At 40.0% G+C, this 22,040-nt stretch overlaps 1 protein-coding gene across 1 annotated transcript in view; it reads left to right on the forward strand.

Moving 5' to 3' along the window:
* The window catches only part of LOC137384932 (mucin-2-like), a 98,193-nt gene that overhangs the window by 26,565 nt on the left and 49,588 nt on the right, over positions 1–22,040 (forward strand). The window contains exons 42-72 of the mRNA XM_068059641.1: positions 743–802; positions 1,599–1,649; positions 2,553–2,612; positions 2,939–2,998; positions 3,325–3,384; positions 3,712–3,771; positions 4,568–4,618; positions 5,522–5,581; positions 5,908–5,967; positions 6,295–6,354; positions 7,151–7,201; positions 8,105–8,164; positions 8,960–9,010; positions 9,914–9,973; positions 10,300–10,359; positions 10,686–10,745; positions 11,542–11,592; positions 12,496–12,555; positions 13,352–13,402; positions 14,306–14,365; positions 14,692–14,751; positions 15,078–15,137; positions 15,465–15,524; positions 16,321–16,371; positions 17,274–17,333; positions 18,129–18,179; positions 19,083–19,142; positions 19,469–19,528; positions 20,325–20,375; positions 21,279–21,338; positions 21,665–21,724. Coding sequence (XP_067915742.1) covers positions 743–802; positions 1,599–1,649; positions 2,553–2,612; positions 2,939–2,998; positions 3,325–3,384; positions 3,712–3,771; positions 4,568–4,618; positions 5,522–5,581; positions 5,908–5,967; positions 6,295–6,354; positions 7,151–7,201; positions 8,105–8,164; positions 8,960–9,010; positions 9,914–9,973; positions 10,300–10,359; positions 10,686–10,745; positions 11,542–11,592; positions 12,496–12,555; positions 13,352–13,402; positions 14,306–14,365; positions 14,692–14,751; positions 15,078–15,137; positions 15,465–15,524; positions 16,321–16,371; positions 17,274–17,333; positions 18,129–18,179; positions 19,083–19,142; positions 19,469–19,528; positions 20,325–20,375; positions 21,279–21,338; positions 21,665–21,724 — 1,779 coding nt within the window. The remainder of the gene's footprint in view (positions 1–742; positions 803–1,598; positions 1,650–2,552; positions 2,613–2,938; positions 2,999–3,324; positions 3,385–3,711; positions 3,772–4,567; positions 4,619–5,521; positions 5,582–5,907; positions 5,968–6,294; positions 6,355–7,150; positions 7,202–8,104; positions 8,165–8,959; positions 9,011–9,913; positions 9,974–10,299; positions 10,360–10,685; positions 10,746–11,541; positions 11,593–12,495; positions 12,556–13,351; positions 13,403–14,305; positions 14,366–14,691; positions 14,752–15,077; positions 15,138–15,464; positions 15,525–16,320; positions 16,372–17,273; positions 17,334–18,128; positions 18,180–19,082; positions 19,143–19,468; positions 19,529–20,324; positions 20,376–21,278; positions 21,339–21,664; positions 21,725–22,040) is intronic.

A 22,040-nucleotide genomic window follows, 5' to 3' on the forward strand; every position in this document is an offset into this window, starting at 1 on the left:
ACGAAACCTATTCTGACACTGAGGTGCTCTACTGAGTAAGAGCTGCAATGCCTTTGGTGTGCTCTGTTTGTTGAGCTGTTCAGTCAAACCAGTGTCTCCACTCTCTGGAGGTCTAAACAGATACCATGGCACTATTTCAAGGAAGAGTCCTGACCAGCATTTATGCTTGAATCAACATCACTGAGAACAGATGATATAGAAATGACCACATAGCTGTTTGTGTGATCAGTCTGTGCTATCTTGACTGGCACTATGCCTACAGTCCAACAGTGACCATAATTCCACCTTAATTTGATGAACGTTGAGCACGTCGGGTCATATCAGGCACCAGCTGAATGCCAAACCTATATTACCTCTTTGTGCGCTCTATTTTCTATTCTGGAAGGTAGGCCACGTCTGTCAGCTCTCTGAAAAATGCCCCAGTTCGACTTGGATGTATTGGTTGTGAATGCGTTTGTTGGTTCTTCAGAAGAATCAAGTTCAACAACAGAGACAATTCCCACATCTGGGTCGACTTCCTTTTGCGAAGAGGGACATTTTTTAACACTTTCTGCTCTTTCAGTTTCCGCTCATTTGCTCCCTTCTTTGAGAGCTATGGCCTATTATTTGTTTGAGTGATGTATTGTCAATTTACACTTCATTATTATCATCTATTTATTCAACACAAATCACATCACCTTACGTTGAAAGTACGGAATTGAGTCAAAATGTTGTTATTTTGAATGTCTTCAATATTTTTCAGTAGTAACATCTACAAGTGTGCCATCAACAGCAACTGGCTCTACCACAAGCTACCCAACTGGTAAGTGATGAATTCTTTCAATATATAATAGTAAGGCCTTAGGTACATGTGTTCCCATTACAACTTCAGTTCCTTGTCGGTGAAAGAGTCTTTGCTTGCTGTGCCAGTGATTTAGTCCATTTCAGCTTGAGGGCAGAGTTCATTGACATAAAATCACCTTACGACTTTCATCAATGGCAATCTTAGAGCATCTGGTTAAATAAACGGTCTCAAAATCAACCCGTGCTCTCATCGTGAATGGAACATACCTCAAAAGGGTAATTAGAGTACATAACTGAAATTATATATGCTGCATCTACTGGCACGCTATGCATCAGCGTGGGCAGTTAGGTGATCATTTTAATTGATTTCTGCACGAAGCAGTTTGATGTGCAGGGAATTTCTCCAGACAGGACATCAGGTATTCAGCTGTTGAATTTCTGAGAGTAATACTCATTTTGTGTTGCACAGTTTTGTGTTCTCGTCTGAATCTCCTTTAACCTTTCTATGTATCACTATGTTCTATGTCTCAGTGTAGTCTTTGGCCTTAAGGGGTGAATGGAATCAGCCTTCAAATTCGATTTTTCACAATGACACTCACTTGATGGTGAGCTTGTCCATAGTGTAGATGGAATACACCACGTATACTAGGGCAGGATACTGTCTGAATGGAAACCTGCATTGATAGGTTTGGAGACCAATCGTGAACTCTCTTTTAATTTGCGTAATATCTGCTGATTCTGTTGACACTGTCTCAATACAGTTGCAAGGCAACCTTGAATCTCATGGTTGTGAATACATTTGTTTCCTTCTGCAGAAACAACTGCAACAACAGGGACAAACACAACTCCTGAACCTACTACCAGTGGTGAGTGATGTCTTCCTGCAATAAACATGAACAAGTAGTTCAAGACAAGAGTGCTCTTTCAGCTGAAGGTCCTGGTCATTGAAAACAAATTGTCAGCTTTTTCTCATCTTGTGCACACACTCAACTCTGAAGGGTCTCGCGGATCAACTCCCATTCCTATCACGAAACCTATTCTGACACTGAGGTGCTCTACTGAGTAAGAGCTGCAATGCCTTTGGTGTGCTCTGTTTGTTGAGCTGTTAAGTCAAACCAGTGTCTCCACTCTCTGGAGGTCTAAACAGATACCATGGCACGATTTCAAGGAAGAGTCCTGACCAGCATTTATGCTTGAATCAACATCACTGAGAACAGATGTTATAGAAATTACCACATAGCTGTTTGTGTGATCAGTCTGTGCTATCTTGACTGGCACTATTCCTACATTCCAACAGTGACCATAATTCCACCTTAATTCGATGAACGTTGAGCACGTCGGGTCATATCAGGCACCAGCTGAATGCCAAACCTATATTACCTCTTTGTGCGCTCTATTTTCTATTCTGGAAGGTAGGCCACGTCTGTCAGCTCTCTGAAAAATGCCCCAGTTCGACTTGGATGTATTGGTTGTGAATGCGTTTGTTGGTTCTTCAGAAGAATCAAGTTCAACAACAGAGACAATTCCCACATCTGGGTCGACTTCCTTTCGCGAAGAGGGACATTTTTTAACACGTTCTGCTCTTTCAGTTTCCGCTCATTTGCTCCCTTCTTTGAGAGCTATGGCCTATTATTTGTTTGAGTGATGTATTGTCAATTTACACTTCATTATTATCATCTATTTATTCAACACAAATCACATCACCTTACGTTGAAAGTACGGAATTGAGTCAAAATGTTGTGATTTTGAATGTCTTCAATATTTTTCAGAAGTAACATCGACAAGTGTGCCATCAACAGCAACCGGCTCCATCACAAGCTTCACAACTGGTAAGTGAGGCTTTCTTTCAATATATAATAGTAAGGCCTTCGGTACATGTGTTCCCATTACAACTTCAGTTCCTTGTCGGTGAAAGAGTCTTTGCTTGCTGTGCCAGTGATTTAGTCCATTTCAGCTTGAGGGCAGAGTTCATTGACATAAAATCATCTTGCTCCCTTCTTTGAGAGCTATGGCCTATTATTCTTTGAATGATGTATTGTCAATTTACACTTCATTATTATCATATATTTATTCAACACAAATCACATCACCTTACATTGAAAGTACGGAATTGAGTCAAAATGTTGTGATTTTGAATGTCTTCAATATTTTTCAGAAGTAACAACTCCAAGTGTGTCATCAACAGCACCCGGCTCTACCACAAGCTTCACAACTGGTAAGTGATGATTTCTTTCAATATATAATAGTAAGGCCTTAGGTGCATGTGTTCCCATTACAACTTCAGTTCCATGTCGGTGAAAGAGTCTTTGCTTGCTGTGCCAGTGATTTAGTCCATTTCAGCGTGAGGGCAGAGTTCATTGACATAAAATCATCTTGCTCCCTTCTTTGAGAGCTATGGCCTATTATTGATTGAATGATGTATTGTCAATTTACACTTCATTATTATAATATATTTATTCAACACAAATCACATCACCTTACGTTGAAAGTACGGAATTGAGTCAAAATGTTGTGATTTTGAATGTCTTCAATATTTTTCAGAAGTAACATCTACAAGTGTGTCATCAACAGCAACCGGCTCTACCACAAGCTACACAGCTGGTAAGTGATGATTTCTTTCAATATATAATAGTGAGGCCTTAGGTACATGTGTTCCCATTACAACTTCAGTTCCATGTCGGTGAAAGAGTCTTTGCTTGCTGTGCCAGTGATTTAGTCCATTTCAGCTTGAGGGCAGAGTTCATTGACATAAAATCATCTTGCTCCCTTCTTTGAGAGCTATGGCCTATTATTTGTTTGAGTCATGTATTGTCAATTTCCACTTCATTATTATCATCTATTTATTCAACACAAATCACATCACCTTACGTTGAAAGTACGGAATTGAGTCAAAATGTTGTGATTTTGAATGTCTTCAATATTTTTCAGAAGTAACATCTACAAGTGTGTCATCAACAGCAACCGGCTCTACCACAAGCTTCACAACTGGTAAGTGATGATTTCTTTCAATATATAATAGTGAGGCCTTAGGTACATGTGTTCCCATTACAACTTCAGTTCCATGTCGGTGAAAGAGTCTTTGCTTGCTGTGCCAGTGATTTAGTCCATTTCAGCTTGAGGGCAGAGTTCATTGACATAAAATCACCTTACGACTTTCATCAATGGCAATCTTCGAGCAACTGGTTAAATAAACGGTCTGAAAATCTACCCGTGCTCTCATCGTGAATGGAACATACCTCAAAAGGGTAATTGGAGTACATAACTGAAATTATCTATGATGCATCTAATGGGACACTTTGCATCAGCGTGGGCAGTTAGGTGATCATTTTAATTGATTTCTGCATGAAGCAGTTTGATGTGCAGGGAATTTCTCCAGACAGGACATCAGGTATTCAGCTGTTGAATATCTGAGAGTAATACGCATTTTGTGTTGCACAGTTTTGTGTTCTAGTCTGAATCTCCTTCAACCTTTCTATGTATCACTATGTTCTTTGTCTCAGCGTAGTCTTTGGCCTTAAGTGGTAAATGTAATCAGCCTTCAAATTCGATTTTTCACAATGACACTCACTTGATGGTGAGCTTGTCCATAGTGTAGATGGAATACACCACGTTTACTAGGGCAGGATACTGTCTGAATGGAAACCTGCATTGATAGGTTTGGAGACCAATCGTGAACTCTCTTTTAATTTGCGTAATATCTGCTGATTCTGTTGACACTGTCTCAATTCAGTTGCAAGGCAACCTTGAATCTCATGGTTGTGAATACATTTCTTTCATTCTGTAGAAACAACTGCAACAACAGGGACAAACAGAACTCCTGAACCTACTACCAGTGGTGAGTGATGTCTTCCTGCAATAAACATGAACAAGTAATTCAAGACAAGAGTGCTCTTTCAGCTGAAGGTCCTGGTCATTGAAAACAAATTGTCAGCTTTTTCTCATCTTGTGCACATACTCAACTCTGAAGGGTCTCGCGCATCAACTCCCATTCCTATCACGAAACCTATTCTGACACTGAGGTGCTCTACTGAGTAAGAGCTGCAATGCCTTTGGTGTGCTCTGTTTGTTGAGCTGTTAAGTCAAACCAGTGTCTCCACTCTCTGGAGGTCTAAACAGATACCATGGCACGATTTCAAGGAAGAGTCCTGACCAGCATTTATGCTTGAATCAACATCACTGAGAACAGATGTTATAGAAATTACCACATAGCTGTTTGTGTGATCAGTCTGTGCTATCTTGACTGGCACTATTCCTACATTCCAACAGTGACCATAATTCCACCTTAATTCGATGAACGTTGAGCACGTCGGGTCATATCAGGCACCAGCTGAATGCCATACCTATATTACCTCTTTGTGCGCTCTATTTTCTATTCTGGAAGGTAGGCCACGTCTGTCAGCTCTCTGAAAAATGCCCCAGTTCGACTTGGATGTATTGGTTGTGAATGCGTTTGTTGGTTCTTCAGAAGAATCAAGTTCAACAACAGAGACAATTCCCACATCTGGGTCGACTTCCTTTCGCGAAGAGGGACATTTTTTAACACGTTCTGCTCTTTCAGTTTCCGCTCATTTGCTCCCTTCTTTGAGAGCTATGGCCTATTATTTGTTTGAGTGATGTATTGTCAATTTACACTTCATTATTATCATCTATTTATTCAACACAAATCACATCACCTTACGTTGAAAGTACGGAATTGAGTCAAAATGTTGTGATTTTGAATGTCTTCAATATTTTTCAGAAGTAACATCGACAAGTGTGCCATCAACAGCAACCGGCTCCATCACAAGCTTCACAACTGGTAAGTGATGCTTTCTTTCAATATATAATAGTAAGGCCTTCGGTACATGTGTTCCCATTACAACTTCAGTTCCTTGTCGGTGAAAGAGTCTTTGCTTGCTGTGCCAGTGATTTAGTCCATTTCAGCTTGAGGGCAGAGTTCATTGACATAAAATCATCTTGCTCCCTTCTTTGAGAGCTATGGCCTATTATTCTTTGAATGATGTATTGTCAATTTACACTTCATTATTATCATATATTTATTCAACACAAATCACATCACCTGACATTGAAAGTACGGAATTGAGTCAAAATGTTGTGATTTTGAATGTCTTCAATATTTTTCAGAAGTAACAACTCCAAGTGTGTCATCAACAGCACCCGGCTCTACCACAAGCTTCACAACTGGTAAGTGATGATTTCTTTCAATATATAATAGTAAGGCCTTAGGTGCATGTGTTCCCATTACAACTTCAGTTCCATGTCGGTGAAAGAGTCTTTGCTTGCTGTGCCAGTGATTTAGTCCATTTCAGCTTGAGGGCAGAGTTCATTGACATAAAATCATCTTGCTCCCTTCTTTGAGAGCTATGGCCTATTATTTGTTTGAGTGATGTATTGTCAATTTCCACTTCATTATTATCATCTATTTATTCAACACAAATCACATCACCTTACGTTGAAAGTACGGAATTGAGTCAAAATGTTGTGATTTTGAATGTCTTCAATATTTTTCAGAAGTAACATCTACAAGTGTGTCATCAACAGCAACCGGCTCTACCACAAGCTTCACAACTGGTAAGTGATGATTTCTTTCAATATATAATAGTGAGGCCTTAGGTACATGTGTTCCCATTACAACTTCAGTTCCATGTCGGTGAAAGAGTCTTTGCTTGCTGTGCCAGTGATTTAGTCCATTTCAGCTTGAGGGCAGAGTTCATTGACATAAAATCACCTTACGACTTTCATCAATGGCAATCTTCGAGCATCTGGTTAAATAAACGGTCTGAAAATCTACCCGTGCTCTCATCGTGAATGGAACATACCTCAAAAGGGTAATTGGAGTACAGAACTGAAATTATCTATGACGCATCTAATGGGACGCTTTGCATCAGCGTGGGCAGTTAGGTGATCATTTTAATTGATTTCTGCATGAAGCAGTTTGATGTGCAGGGAATTTCTCCAGACAGGACATCAGGTATTCAGCTGTTGAATATCTGAGAGTAATACGCATTTTGTGTTGCACAGTTTTGTGTTCTAGTCTGAATCTCCTTCAACCTTTCTATGTATCACTATGTTCTTTGTCTCAGCGTAGTCTTTGGCCTTAAGTGGTAAATGTAATCAGCCTTCAAATTCGATTTTTCACAATGACACTCACTTGATGGTGAGCTTGTCCATAGTGTAGATGGAATACACCACGTTTACTAGGGCAGGATACTGTCTGAATGGAAACCTGCATTGATAGGTTTGGAGACCAATCGTGAACTCTCTTTTAATTTGCGTAATATCTGCTGATTCTGTTGACACTGTCTCAATTCAGTTGCAAGGCAACCTTGAATCTCATGGTTGTGAATACATTTCTTTCATTCTGTAGAAACAACTGCAACAACAGGGACAAACACAACTCCTGAACCTACTACCAGTGGTGAGTGATGTCTTCCTGCAATAAACATGAACAAGTAATTCAAGACAAGAGTGCTCTTTCAGCTGAAGGTCCTGGTCATTGAAAACAAATTGTCAGCTTTTTCTCATCTTGTGCACATACTCAACTCTGAAGGGTCTCGCGCATCAACTCCCATTCCTATCACGAAACCTATTCTGACACTGAGGTGCTCTACTGAGTAAGAGCTGCAATGCCTTTGGTGTGCTCTGTTTGTTGAGCTGTTCAGTCAAACCAGTGTCTCCACTCTCTGGAGGTCTAAACAGATACCATGGCACTATTTCAAGGAAGAGTCCTGACCAGCATTTATGCTTGAATCAACATCACTGAGAACAGATGATATAGAAATGACCACATAGCTGTTTGTGTGATCAGTCTGTGCTATCTTGACTGGCACTATGCCTACAGTCCAACAGTGACCATAATTCCACCTTAATTTGATGAACGTTGAGCACGTCGGGTCATATCAGGCACCAGCTGAATGCCAAACCTATATTACCTCTTTGTGCGCTCTATTTTCTATTCTGGAAGGTAGGCCACGTCTGTCAGCTCTCTGAAAAATGCCCCAGTTCGACTTGGATGTATTGGTTGTGAATGCGTTTGTTGGTTCTTCAGAAGAATCAAGTTCAACAACAGAGACAATTCCCACATCTGGGTCGACTTCCTTTTGCGAAGAGGGACATTTTTTAACACTTTCTGCTCTTTCAGTTTCCGCTCATTTGCTCCCTTCTTTGAGAGCTATGGCCTATTATTTGTTTGAGTGATGTATTGTCAATTTACACTTCATTATTATCATCTATTTATTCAACACAAATCACATCACCTTACGTTGAAAGTACGGAATTGAGTCAAAATGTTGTTATTTTGAATGTCTTCAATATTTTTCAGTAGTAACATCTACAAGTGTGCCATCAACAGCAACTGGCTCTACCACAAGCTACCCAACTGGTAAGTGATGAATTCTTTCAATATATAATAGTAAGGCCTTAGGTACATGTGTTCCCATTACAACTTCAGTTCCTTGTCGGTGAAAGAGTCTTTGCTTGCTGTGCCAGTGATTTAGTCCATTTCAGCTTGAGGGCAGAGTTCATTGACATAAAATCACCTTACGACTTTCATCAATGGCAATCTTAGAGCATCTGGTTAAATAAACGGTCTCAAAATCAACCCGTGCTCTCATCGTGAATGGAACATACCTCAAAAGGGTAATTAGAGTACATAACTGAAATTATATATGCTGCATCTACTGGCACGCTATGCATCAGCGTGGGCAGTTAGGTGATCATTTTAATTGATTTCTGCACGAAGCAGTTTGATGTGCAGGGAATTTCTCCAGACAGGACATCAGGTATTCAGCTGTTGAATTTCTGAAGTAATACTCATTTTGTGTTGCACAGTTTTGTGTTCTCGTCTGAATCTCCTTTAACCTTTCTATGTATCACTATGTTCTATGTCTCAGTGTAGTCTTTGGCCTTAAGGGGTGAATGGAATCAGCCTTCAAATTCGATTTTTCACAATGACACTCACTTGATGGTGAGCTTGTCCATAGTGTAGATGGAATACACCACGTATACTAGGGCAGGATACTGTCTGAATGGAAACCTGCATTGATAGGTTTGGAGACCAATCGTGAACTCTCTTTTAATTTGCGTAATATCTGCTGATTCTGTTGACACTGTCTCAATACAGTTGCAAGGCAACCTTGAATCTCATGGTTGTGAATACATTTGTTTCCTTCTGCAGAAACAACTGCAACAACAGGGACAAACACAACTCCTGAACCTACTACCAGTGGTGAGTGATGTCTTCCTGCAATAAACATGAACAAGTAGTTCAAGACAAGAGTGCTCTTTCAGCTGAAGGTCCTGGTCATTGAAAACAAATTGTCAGCTTTTTCTCATCTTGTGCACACACTCAACTCTGAAGGGTCTCGCGGATCAACTCCCATTCCTATCACGAAACCTATTCTGACACTGAGGTGCTCTACTGAGTAAGAGCTGCAATGCCTTTGGTGTGCTCTGTTTGTTGAGCTGTTCAGTCAAACCAGTGTCTCCACTCTCTGGAGGTCTAAACAGATACCATGGCACGATTTCAAGGAAGAGTCCTGACCAGCATTTATGCTTGAATCAACATCACTGAGAACAGATGTTATAGAAATTTCCACATAGCTGTTTGTGTGATCAGTCTGTGCTATCTTGACTGGCACTATTCCTACATTCCAACAGTGACCATAATTCCACCTTAATTCGATGAACGTTGAGCACGTCGGGTCATATCAGGCACCAGCTGAATGCCAAACCTATATTACCTCTTTGTGCGCTCTATTTTCTATTCTGGAAGGTAGGCCACGTCTGTCAGCTCTCTGAAAAATGCCCCACTTTGACTTGGATGTATTGGTTGTGAATGCGTTTGTTGGTTCTTCAGAAGAATCAAGTTCAACAACAGAGACAATTCCCACATCTGGGTCGACTTCCTTTCGCGAAGAGGGACATTTTTTAACACGTTCTGCTCTTTCAGTTTCCGCTCATTTGCTCCCTTCTTTGAGAGCTATGGCCTATTATTTGTTTGAGTGATGTATTGTCAATTTACACTTCATTATTATCATCTATTTATTCAACACAAATCACATCACCTTACGTTGAAAGTACGGAATTGAGTCAAAATGTTGTGATTTTGAATGTCTTCAATATTTTTCAGAAGTAACATCGACAAGTGTGCCATCACCAGCAACCGGCTCCATCACAAGCTTCACAACTGGTAAGTGAGGCTTTCTTTCAATATATAATAGTAAGGCCTTCGGTACATGTGTTCCCATTAAAACTTCAGTTCCTTGTCGGTGAAAGAGTCTTTGCTTGCTGTGCCAGTGATTTAGTCCATTTCAGCTTGAGGGCAGAGTTCATTGACATAAAATCATCTTGCTCCCTTCTTTGAGAGCTATGGCCTATTATTCTTTGAATGATGTATTGTCAATTTACACTTCATTATTATCATATATTTATTCAACACAAATCACATCACCTTACATTGAAAGTACGGAATTGAGTCAAAATGTTGTGATTTTGAATGTCTTCAATATTTTTCAGAAGTAACAACTCCAAGTGTGTCATCAACAGCACCCGGCTCTACCACAAGCTTCACAACTGGTAAGTGATGATTTCTTTCAATATATAATAGTAAGGCCTTAGGTGCATGTGTTCCCATTACAACTTCAGTTCCATGTCGGTGAAAGAGTCTTTGCTTGCTGTGCCAGTGATTTAGTCCATTTCAGCGTGAGGGCAGAGTTCATTGACATAAAATCATCTTGCTCCCTTCTTTGAGAGCTATGGCCTATTATTGATTGAATGATGTATTGTCAATTTACACTTCATTATTATAATATATTTATTCAACACAAATCACATCACCTTACGTTGAAAGTACGGAATTGAGTCAAAATGTTGTGATTTTGAATGTCTTCAATATTTTTCAGAAGTAACATCTACAAGTGTGTCATCAACAGCAACCGGCTCTACCACAAGCTTCACAACTGGTAAGTGATGATTTCTTTCAAGATATAATAGTGAGGCCTTAGGTACATGTGTTCCCATTACAACTTCAGTTCCATGTCGGTGAAAGAGTCTTTGCTTGCTGTGCCAGTGATTTAGTCCATTTCAGCTTGAGGGCAGAGTTCATTGACATAAAATCACCTTACGACTTTCATCAATGGCAATCTTCGAGCATCTGGTTAAATAAACGGTCTCAAAATCAACCCGTGCTCTCATCGTGAATGGAACATACCTCAAAAGGGTAATTAGAGTACATAACTGAAATTATATATGCTGCATCTACTGGCACGCTATGCATCAGCGTGGGCAGTTAGGTGATCATTTTAATTGATTTCTGCACGAAGCAGTTTGATGTGCAGGGAATTTCTCCAGACAGGACATCAGGTATTCAGCTGTTGAATTTCTGAGAGTAATACTCATTTTGCGTTGCACAGTTTTGTGTTCTCGTCTGAATCTCCTTTAACCTTTCTATGTATCACTATGTTCTATGTCTCAGTGTAGTCTTTGGCCTTAAGTGGTAAATGTAATCAGCCTTCAAATTCGATTTTTCACAATGACACTCACTTGATGGTGAGCTTGTCCATAGTGTAGATGGAATACACCACGTTTACTAGGGCAGGATACTGTCTGAATGGAAACCTGCATTGATAGGTTTGGAGACCAATCGTGAACTCTCTTTTAATTTGCGTAATATCTGCTGATTCTGTTGACACTGTCTCAATTCAGTTGCAAGGCAACCTTGAATCTCATGGTTGTGAATACATTTCTTTCATTCTGTAGAAACAACTGCAACAACAGGGACAAACACAACTCCTGAACCTACTACCAGTGGTGAGTGATGTCTTCCTGCAATAAACATGAACAAGTAATTCAAGACAAGAGTGCTCTTTCAGCTGAAGGTCCTGGTCATTGAAAACAAATTGTCAGCTTTTTCTCATCTTGTGCACATACTCAACTCTGAAGGGTCTCGCGCATCAACTCCCATTCCTATCACGAAACCTATTCTGACACTGAGGTGCTCTACTGAGTAAGAGCTGCAATGCCTTTGGTGTGCTCTGTTTGTTGAGCTGTTCAGTCAAACCAGTGTCTCCACTCTCTGGAGGTCTAAACAGATACCATGGCACTATTTCAAGGAAGAGTCCTGACCAGCATTTATGCTTGAATCAACATCACTGAGAACAGATGATATAGAAATGACCACATAGCTGTTTGTGTGATCAGTCTGTGCTATCTTGACTGGCACTATGCCTACAGTCCAACAGTGACCATAATTCCACCTTAATTTGATGAACGTTGAGCACGTCGGGTCATATCAGGCACCAGCTGAATGCCAAACCTATATTACCTCTTTGTGCGCTCTATTTTCTATTCTGGAAGGTAGGCCACGTCTGTCAGCTCTCTGAAAAATGCCCCAGTTCGACTTGGATGTATTGGTTGTGAATGCGTTTGTTGGTTCTTCAGAAGAATCAAGTTCAACAACAGAGACAATTCCCACATCTGGGTCGACTTCCTTTTGCGAAGAGGGACATTTTTTAACACTTTCTGCTCTTTCAGTTTCCGCTCATTTGCTCCCTTCTTTGAGAGCTATGGCCTATTATTTGTTTGAGTGATGTATTGTCAATTTACACTTCATTATTATCATCTATTTATTCAACACAAATCACATCACCTTACGTTGAAAGTACGGAATTGAGTCAAAATGTTGTTATTTTGAATGTCTTCAATATTTTTCAGTAGTAACATCTACAAGTGTGCCATCAACAGCAACTGGCTCTACCACAAGCTACCCAACTGGTAAGTGATGAATTCTTTCAATATATAATAGTAAGGCCTTAGGTACATGTGTTCCCATTACAACTTCAGTTCCTTGTCGGTGAAAGAGTCTTTGCTTGCTGTGCCAGTGATTTAGTCCATTTCAGCTTGAGGGCAGAGTTCATTGACATAAAATCACCTTACGACTTTCATCAATGGCAATCTTAGAGCATCTGGTTAAATAAACGGTCTCAAAATCAACCCGTGCTCTCATCGTGAATGGAACATACCTCAAAAGGGTAATTAGAGTACATAACTGAAATTATATATGCTGCATCTACTGGCACGCTATGCATCAGCGTGGGCAGTTAGGTGATCATTTTAATTGATTTCTGCACGAAGCAGTTTGATGTGCAGGGAATTTCTCCAGACAGGACATCAGGTATTCAGCTGTTGAATTTCTGAGAGTAATACTCATTTTGTGTTGCACAGTTTTGTGTTCTCGTCTGAATCTCCTTTAACCTTTCTATGTATCACTATGTTCTATGTCTCAGTGTAGTCTTTGGCCTTAAGGGGTGAATGGAATCAGCCTTCAAATTCGATTTTTCACAATGACACTCACTTGATGGTGAGCTTGTCCATAGTGTAGATGGAATACACCACGTATACTAGGGCAGGATACTGTCTGAATGGAAACCTGCATTGATAGGTTTGGAGACCAATCGTGAACTCTCTTTTAATTTGCGTAATATCTGCTGATTCTGTTGACACTGTCTCAATACAGTTGCAAGGCAACCTTGAATCTCATGGTTGTGAATACATTTGTTTCCTTCTGCAGAAACAACTGCAACAACAGGGACAAACACAACTCCTGAACCTACTACCAGTGGTGAGTGATGTCTTCCTGCAATAAACATGAACAAGTAGTTCAAGACAAGAGTGCTCTTTCAGCTGAAGGTCCTGGTCATTGAAAACAAATTGTCAGCTTTTTCTCATCTTGTGCACACACTCAACTCTGAAGGGTCTCGCGGATCAACTCCCATTCCTATCACAAAACCTATTCTGACACTGAGGTGCTCTACTGAGTAAGAGCTGCAATGCCTTTGGTGTGCTCTGTTTGTTGAGCTGTTAAGTCAAACCAGTGTCTCCACTCTCTGGAGGTCTAAACAGATACCATGGCACGATTTCAAGGAAGAGTCCTGACCAGCATTTATGCTTGAATCAACATCACTGAGAACAGATGTTATAGAAATTTCCACATAGCTGTTTGTGTGATCAGTCTGTGCTATCTTGACTGGCACTATTCCTACATTCCAACAGTGACCATAATTCCACCTTAATTCGATGAACGTTGAGCACGTCGGGTCATATCAGGCACCAGCTGAATGCCAAACCTATATTACCTCTTTGTGCGCTCTATTTTCTATTCTGGAAGGTAGGCCACGTCTGTCAGCTCTCTCAAAAATGCCCCAGTTCGACTTGGATGTATTGGTTGTGAATGCGTTTGTTGGTTCTTCAGAAGAATCAAGTTCAACAACAGAGACAATTCCCACATCTGGGTCGACTTCCTTTCGCGAAGAGGGACATTTTTTAACACGTTCTGCTCTTTCAGTTTCCGCTCATTTGCTCCCTTCTTTGAGAGCTATGGCCTATTATTTGTTTGAGTGATGTATTGTCAATTTACACTTCATTATTATCATCTATTTATTCAACACAAATCACATCACCTTACGTTGAAAGTACGGAATTGAGTCAAAATGTTGTGATTTTGAATGTCTTCAATATTTTTCAGAAGTAACATCGACAAGTGTGCCATCACCAGCAACCGGCTCCATCACAAGCTTCACAACTGGTAAGTGAGGCTTTCTTTCAATATATAATAGTAAGGCCTTCGGTACATGTGTTCCCATTAAAACTTCAGTTCCTTGTCGGTGAAAGAGTCTTTGCTTGCTGTGCCAGTGATTTAGTCCATTTCAGCTTGAGGGCAGAGTTCATTGACATAAAATCATCTTGCTCCCTTCTTTGAGAGCTATGGCCTATTATTCTTTGAATGATGTATTGTCAATTTACACTTCATTATTATCATATATTTATTCAACACAAATCACATCACCTTACATTGAAAGTACGGAATTGAGTCAAAATGTTGTGATTTTGAATGTCTTCAATATTTTTCAGAAGTAACAACTCCAAGTGTGTCATCAACAGCACCCGGCTCTACCACAAGCTTCACAACTGGTAAGTGATGATTTCTTTCAATATATAATAGTAAGGCCTTAGGTGCATGTGTTCCCATTACAACTTCAGTTCCATGTCGGTGAAAGAGTCTTTGCTTGCTGTGCCAGTGATTTAGTCCATTTCAGCGTGAGGGCAGAGTTCATTGACATAAAATCATCTTGCTCCCTTCTTTGAGAGCTATGGCCTATTATTGATTGAATGATGTATTGTCAATTTACACTTCATTATTATAATATATTTATTCAACACAAATCACATCACCTTACGTTGAAAGTACGGAATTGAGTCAAAATGTTGTGATTTTGAATGTCTTCAATATTTTTCAGAAGTAACATCTACAAGTGTGTCATCAACAGCAACCAGCTCTACCACAAGCTACACAGCTGGTAAGTGATGATTTCTTTCAATATATAATAGTGAGGCCTTAGGTACATGTGTTCCCATTACAACTTCAGTTCCATGTCGGTGAAAGAGTCTTTGCTTGCTGTGCCAGTGATTTAGTCCATTTCAGCTTGAGGGCAGAGTTCATTGACATAAAATCATCTTGCTCCCTTCTTTGAGAGCTATGGCCTATTATTTGTTTGAGTCATGTATTGTCAATTTACACTTCATTATTATCATCTATTTATTCAACACAAATCACATCACCTTACGTTGAAAGTACGGAATTGAGTCAAAATGTTGTGATTTTGAATGTCTTCAATATTTTTCAGAAGTAACATCTACAAGTGTGTCATCAACAGCAACCGGCTCTACCACAAGCTTCACAACTGGTAAGTGATGATTTCTTTCAATATATAATAGTGAGGCCTTAGGTACATGTGTTCCCATTACAACTTCAGTTCCATGTCGGTGAAAGAGTCTTTGCTTGCTGTGCCAGTGATTTAGTCCATTTCAGCTTGAGGGCAGAGTTCATTGACATAAAATCACCTTACGACTTTCATCAATGGCATTCTTCGAGCAACTGGTTAAATAAACGGTCTGAAAATCTACCCGTGCTCTCATCGTGAATGGAACATACCTCAAAAGGGTAATTGGAGTACATAACTGAAATTATCTATGATGCATCTAATGGGACGCTTTGCATCAGCGTGGGCAGTTAGGTGATCATTTTAATTGATTTCTGCATGAAGCAGTTTGATGTGCAGGGAATTTCTCCAGACAGGACATCAGGTATTCAGCTGTTGAATATCTGAGAGTAATACGCATTTTGTGTTGCACAGTTTTGTGTTCTAGTCTGAATCTCCTTCAACCTTTCTATGTATCACTATGTTCTTTGTCTCAGCGTAGTCTTTGGCCTTAAGTGGTAAATGTAATCAGCCTTCAAATTCGATTTTTCACAATGACACTCACTTGATGGTGAGCTTGTCCATAGTGTAGATGGAATACACCACGTTTACTAGGGCAGGATACTGTCTGAATGGAAACCTGCATTGATAGGTTTGGAGACCAATCGTGAACTCTCTTTTAATTTGCGTAATATCTGCTGATTCTGTTGACACTGTCTCAATTCAGTTGCAAGGCAACCTTGAATCTCATGGTTGTGAATACATTTCTTTCATTCTGTAGAAACAACTGCAACAACAGGGACAAACACAACTCCTGAACCTACTACCAGTGGTGAGTGATGTCTTCCTGCAATAAACATGAACAAGTAATTCAAGACAAGAGTGCTCTTTCAGCTGAAGGTCCTGGTCATTGAAAACAAATTGTCAGCTTTTTCTCATCTTGTGCACATACTCAACTCTGAAGGGTCTCGCGCATCAACTCCCATTCCTATCACGAAACCTATTCTGACACTGAGGTGCTCTACTGAGTAAGAGCTGCAATGCCTTTGGTGTGCTCTGTTTGTTGAGCTGTTCAGTCAAACCAGTGTCTCCACTCTCTGGAGGTCTAAACAGATACCATGGCACTATTTCAAGGAAGAGTCCTGACCAGCATTTATGCTTGAATCAACATCACTGAGAACAGATGATATAGAAATGACCACATAGCTGTTTGTGTGATCAGTCTGTGCTATCTTGACTGGCACTATTCCTACAGTCCAACAGTGACCATAATTCCACCTTAATTTGATGAACGTTGAGCACGTCGGGTCATATCAGGCACCAGCTGAATGCCAAACCTATATTACCTCTTTGTGCGCTCTATTTTCTATTCTGGAAGGTAGGCCACGTCTGTCAGCTCTCTGAAAAATGCCCCAGTTCGACTTGGATGTATTGGTTGTGAATGCGTTTGTTGGTTCTTCAGAAGAATCAAGTTCAACAACAGAGACAATTCCCACATCTGGGTCGACTTCCTTTTGCGAAGAGGGACATTTTTTAACACTTTCTGCTCTTTCAGTTTCCGCTCATTTGCTCCCTTCTTTGAGAGCTATGGCCTATTATTGTTTGAGTGATGTATTGTCAATTTACGCTTCATTATTATCATCTATTTATTCAACACAAATCACATCACCTTACGTTGAAAGTACGGAATTGAGTCAAAATGTTGTGATTTTGAATGTCTTCAATATTTTTCAGTAGTAACATCTACAAGTGTGCCATCAACAGCAACTGGCTCTACCACAAGCTACCCAACTGGTAAGTGATGAATTCTTTCAATATATAATAGTAAGGCCTTAGGTACATGTGTTCCCATTACAACTTCAGTTCCTTGTCGGTGAAAGAGTCTTTGCTTGCTGTGCCAGTGATTTAGTCCATTTCAGCTTGAGGGCAGAGTTCATTGACATAAAATCACCTTACGACTTTCATCAATGGCAATCTTAGAGCATCTGGTTAAATAAACGGTCTCAAAATCTACCCGTGCTCTCATCGTGAATGGAACATACCTCAAAAGGGTAATTAGAGTACATAACTGAAATTATATATGCTGCATCTACTGGCACGCTATGCATCAGCGTGGGCAGTTAGGTGATCATTTTAATTGATTTCTGCATGAAGCAGTTTGATGTGCAGGGATTTCTCCAGACAGGACATCGGGTATTCAGCTGTTGAATATCTGAGAGTAATACGCATTTTGTGTTGCACAGTTTTGTGTTCTAGTCTGAATCTCCTTTAACCTTTCTATGTATCACTATGTTCTATGTCTCAGTGTAGTCTTTGGCCTTAAGGGGTGAATGGAATCAGCCTTCAAATTCGATTTTTCACAATGACACTCACTTGATGGTGAGCTTGTCCATAGTGTAGATGGAATACACCACGTATACTAGGGCAGGATACTGTCTGAATGGAAACCTGCATTGATAGGTTTGGAGACCAATCGTGAACTCTCTTTTAATTTGCGTAATATCTGCTGATTCTGTTGACACTGTCTCAATACAGTTGCAAGGCAACCTTGAATCTCATGGTTGTGAATACATTTGTTTCCTTCTGCAGAAACAACTGCAACAACAGGGACAAACACAACTCCTGAACCTACTACCAGTGGTGAGTGATGTCTTCCTGCAATAAACATGAACAAGTAGTTCAAGACAAGAGTGCTCTTTCAGCTGAAGGTCCTGGTCATTGAAAACAAATTGTCAGCTTTTTCTCATCTTGTGCACACACTCAACTCTGAAGGGTCTCGCGGATCAACTCCCATTCCTATCACGAAACCTATTCTGACACTGAGGTGCTCTACTGAGTAAGAGCTGCAATGCCTTTGGTGTGCTCTGTTTGTTGAGCTGTTAAGTCAAACCAGTGTCTCCACTCTCTGGAGGTCTAAACAGATACCATGGCACGATTTCAAGGAAGAGTCCTGACCAGCATTTATGCTTGAATCAACATCACTGAGAACAGATGTTATAGAAATTACCACATAGCTGTTTGTGTGATCAGTCTGTGCTATCTTGACTGGCACTATTCCTACATTCCAACAGTGACCATAATTCCACCTTAATTCGATGAACATTGAGCACGTCGGGTCATATCAGGCACCAGCTGAATGCCAAACCTATATTACCTCTTTGTGCGCTCTATTTTCTATTCTGGAAGGTAGGCCACGTCTGTCAGCTCTCTGAAAAATGCCCCAGTTCGACTTGGATGTATTGGTTGTGAATGCGTTTGTTGGTTCTTCAGAAGAATCAAGTTCAACAACAGAGACAATTCCCACATCTGGGTCGACTTCCTTTCGCGAAGAGGGACATTTTTTAACACGTTCTGCTCTTTCAGTTTCCGCTCATTTGCTCCCTTCTTTGAGAGCTATGGCCTATTATTTGTTTGAGTGATGTATTGTCAATTTACACTTCATTATTATCATCTATTTATTCAACACAAATCACATCACCTTACGTTGAAAGTACGGAATTGAGTCAAAATGTTGTGATTTTGAATGTCTTCAATATTTTTCAGAAGTAACATCGACAAGTGTGCCATCAACAGCAACCGGCTCCATCACAAGCTTCACAACTGGTAAGTGATGCTTTCTTTCAATATATAATAGTAAGGCCTTCGGTACATGTGTTCCCATTACAACTTCAGTTCCTTGTCGGTGAAAGAGTCTTTGCTTGCTGTGCCAGTGATTTAGTCCATTTCAGCTTGAGGGCAGAGTTCATTGACATAAAATCATCTTGCTCCCTTCTTTGAGAGCTATGGCCTATTATTCTTTGAATGATGTATTGTCAATTTACACTTCATTATTATCATATATTTATTCAACACAAATCACATCACCTTACATTGAAAGTATGGAATTGAGTCAAAATGTTGTGATTTTGAATGTCTTCAATATTTTTCAGAAGTAACAACTCCAAGTGTGTCATCAACAGCACCCGGCTCTACCACAAGCTTCACAACTGGTAAGTGATGATTTCTTTCAATATATAATAGTGAGGCCTTAGGTACATGTGTTCCCATTACAACTTCAGTTCCATGTCGGTGAAAGAGTCTTTGCTTGCTGTGCCAGTGATTTAGTCCATTTCAGCTTGAGGGCAGAGTTCATTGACATAAAATCACCTTACGACTTTCATCAATGGCAATCTTCGAGCATCTGGTTAAATAAACGGTCTGAAAATCTACCCGTGCTCTCATCGTGAATGGAACATACCTCAAAAGGGTAATTGGAGTACATAACTGAAATTATCTATGACGCATCTAATGGGACGCTTTGCATCAGCGTGGGCAGTTAGGTGATCATTTTAATTGATTTCTGCATGAAGCAGTTTGATGTGCAGGGAATTTCTCCAGACAGGACATCAGGTATTCAGCTGTTGAATATCTGAGAGTAATACGCATTTTGTGTTGCACAGTTTTGTGTTCTAGTCTGAATCTCCTTCAACCTTTCTATGTATCACTATGTTCTTTGTCTCAGCGTAGTCTTTGGCCTTAAGTGGTAAATGTAATCAGCCTTCAAATTCGATTTTTCACAATGACACTCACTTGATGGTGAGCTTGTCCATAGTGTAGATGGAATACACCACGTTTACTAGGGCAGGATACTGTCTGAATGGAAACCTGCATTGATAGGTTTGGAGACCAATCGTGAACTCTCTTTTAATTTGCGTAATATCTGCTGATTCTGTTGACACTGTCTCAATTCAGTTGCAAGGCAACCTTGAATCTCATGGTTGTGAATACATTTCTTTCATTCTGTAGAAACAACTGCAACAACAGGGACAAACACAACTCCTGAACCTACTACCAGTGGTGAGTGATGTCTTCCTGCAATAAACATGAACAAGTAATTCAAGACAAGAGTGCTCTTTCAGCTGAAGGTCCTGGTCATTGAAAACAAATTGTCAGCTTTTTCTCATCTTGTGCACATACTCAACTCTGAAGGGTCTCGCGCATCAACTCCCATTCCTATCACGAAACCTATTCTGACACTGAGGTGCTCTACTGAGTAAGAGCTGCAATGCCTTTGGTGTGCTCTGTTTGTTGAGCTGTTCAGTCAAACCAGTGTCTCCACTCTCTGGAGGTCTAAACAGATACCATGGCACTATTTCAAGGAAGAGTCCTGACCAGCATTTATGCTTGAATCAACATCACTGAGAACAGATGATATAGAAATGACCACATAGCTGTTTGTGTGATCAGTCTGTGCTATCTTGACTGGCACTATTCCTACATTCCAACAGTGACCATAATTCCACCTTAATTCGATGAACGTTGAGCACGTCGGGTCATATCAGGCACCAGCTGAATGCCAAACCTATATTACCTCTTTGTGCGCTCTATTTTCTATTCTGGAAGGTAGGCCACGTCTGTCAGCTCTCTGAAAAATGCCCCAGTTCGACTTGGATGTATTTGTTGTGAATGCGTTTTTTGGTTCTTCAGAAGAATCAAGTTCAACAACAGAGACAATTCCCACATCTGGGTCGACTTCCTTTCGCGAAGAGGGACATTTTTTAACACGTTCTGCTCTTTCAGTTTCCGCTCATTTGCTCCCTTCTTTGAGAGCTATGGCCTATTATTTGTTTGAGTGATGTATTGTCAATTTACACTTCATTATTATCATCTATTTATTCAACACAAATCACATCACCTTACGTTGAAAGTACGGAATTGAGTCAAAATGTTGTGATTTTGAATGTCTTCAATATTTTTCAGAAGTAACATCGACAAGTGTGCCATCAACAGCAACCGGCTCCATCACAAGCTTCACAACTGGTAAGTGATGCTTTCTTTCAATATATAATAGTAAGGCCTTCGGTACATGTGTTCCCATTACAACTTCAGTTCCTTGTCGGTGAAAGAGTCTTTGCTTGCTGTGCCAGTGATTTAGTCCATTTCAGCTTGAGGGCAGAGTTCATTGACATAAAATCATCTTGCTCCCTTCTTTGAGAGCTATGGCCTATTATTCTTTGAATGATGTATTGTCAATTTACACTTCATTATTATCATATATTTATTCAACACAAATCACATCACCTTACATTGAAAGTATGGAATTGAGTCAAAATGTTGTGATTTTGAATGTCTTCAATATTTTTCAGAAGTAACAACTCCAAGTGTGTCATCAACAGCACCCGGCTCTACCACAAGCTTCACAACTGGTAAGTGATGCTTTCTTTCAATATATAATAGTAAGGCCTTAGGTGCATGTGTTCCCATTACAACTTCAGTTCCATGTCGGTGAAAGAGTCTTTGCTTGCTGTGCCAGTGATTTAGTCCATTTCAGCGTGAGGGCAGAGTTCATTGACATAAAATCATCTTGCTCCCTTCTTTGAGAGCTATGGCCTATTATTGATTGAATGATGTATTGTCAATTTACACTTCATTATTATAATATATTTATTCAACACAAATCACATCACCTTACGTTGAAAGTACGGAATTGAGTCAAAATGTTGTGATTTTGAATGTCTTCAA

Source organism: Heterodontus francisci, chromosome 27 (assembly GCF_036365525.1).
Source record: "Heterodontus francisci isolate sHetFra1 chromosome 27, sHetFra1.hap1, whole genome shotgun sequence".
Classification (NCBI taxonomy): Eukaryota; Metazoa; Chordata; class Chondrichthyes; order Heterodontiformes; family Heterodontidae; genus Heterodontus; species Heterodontus francisci.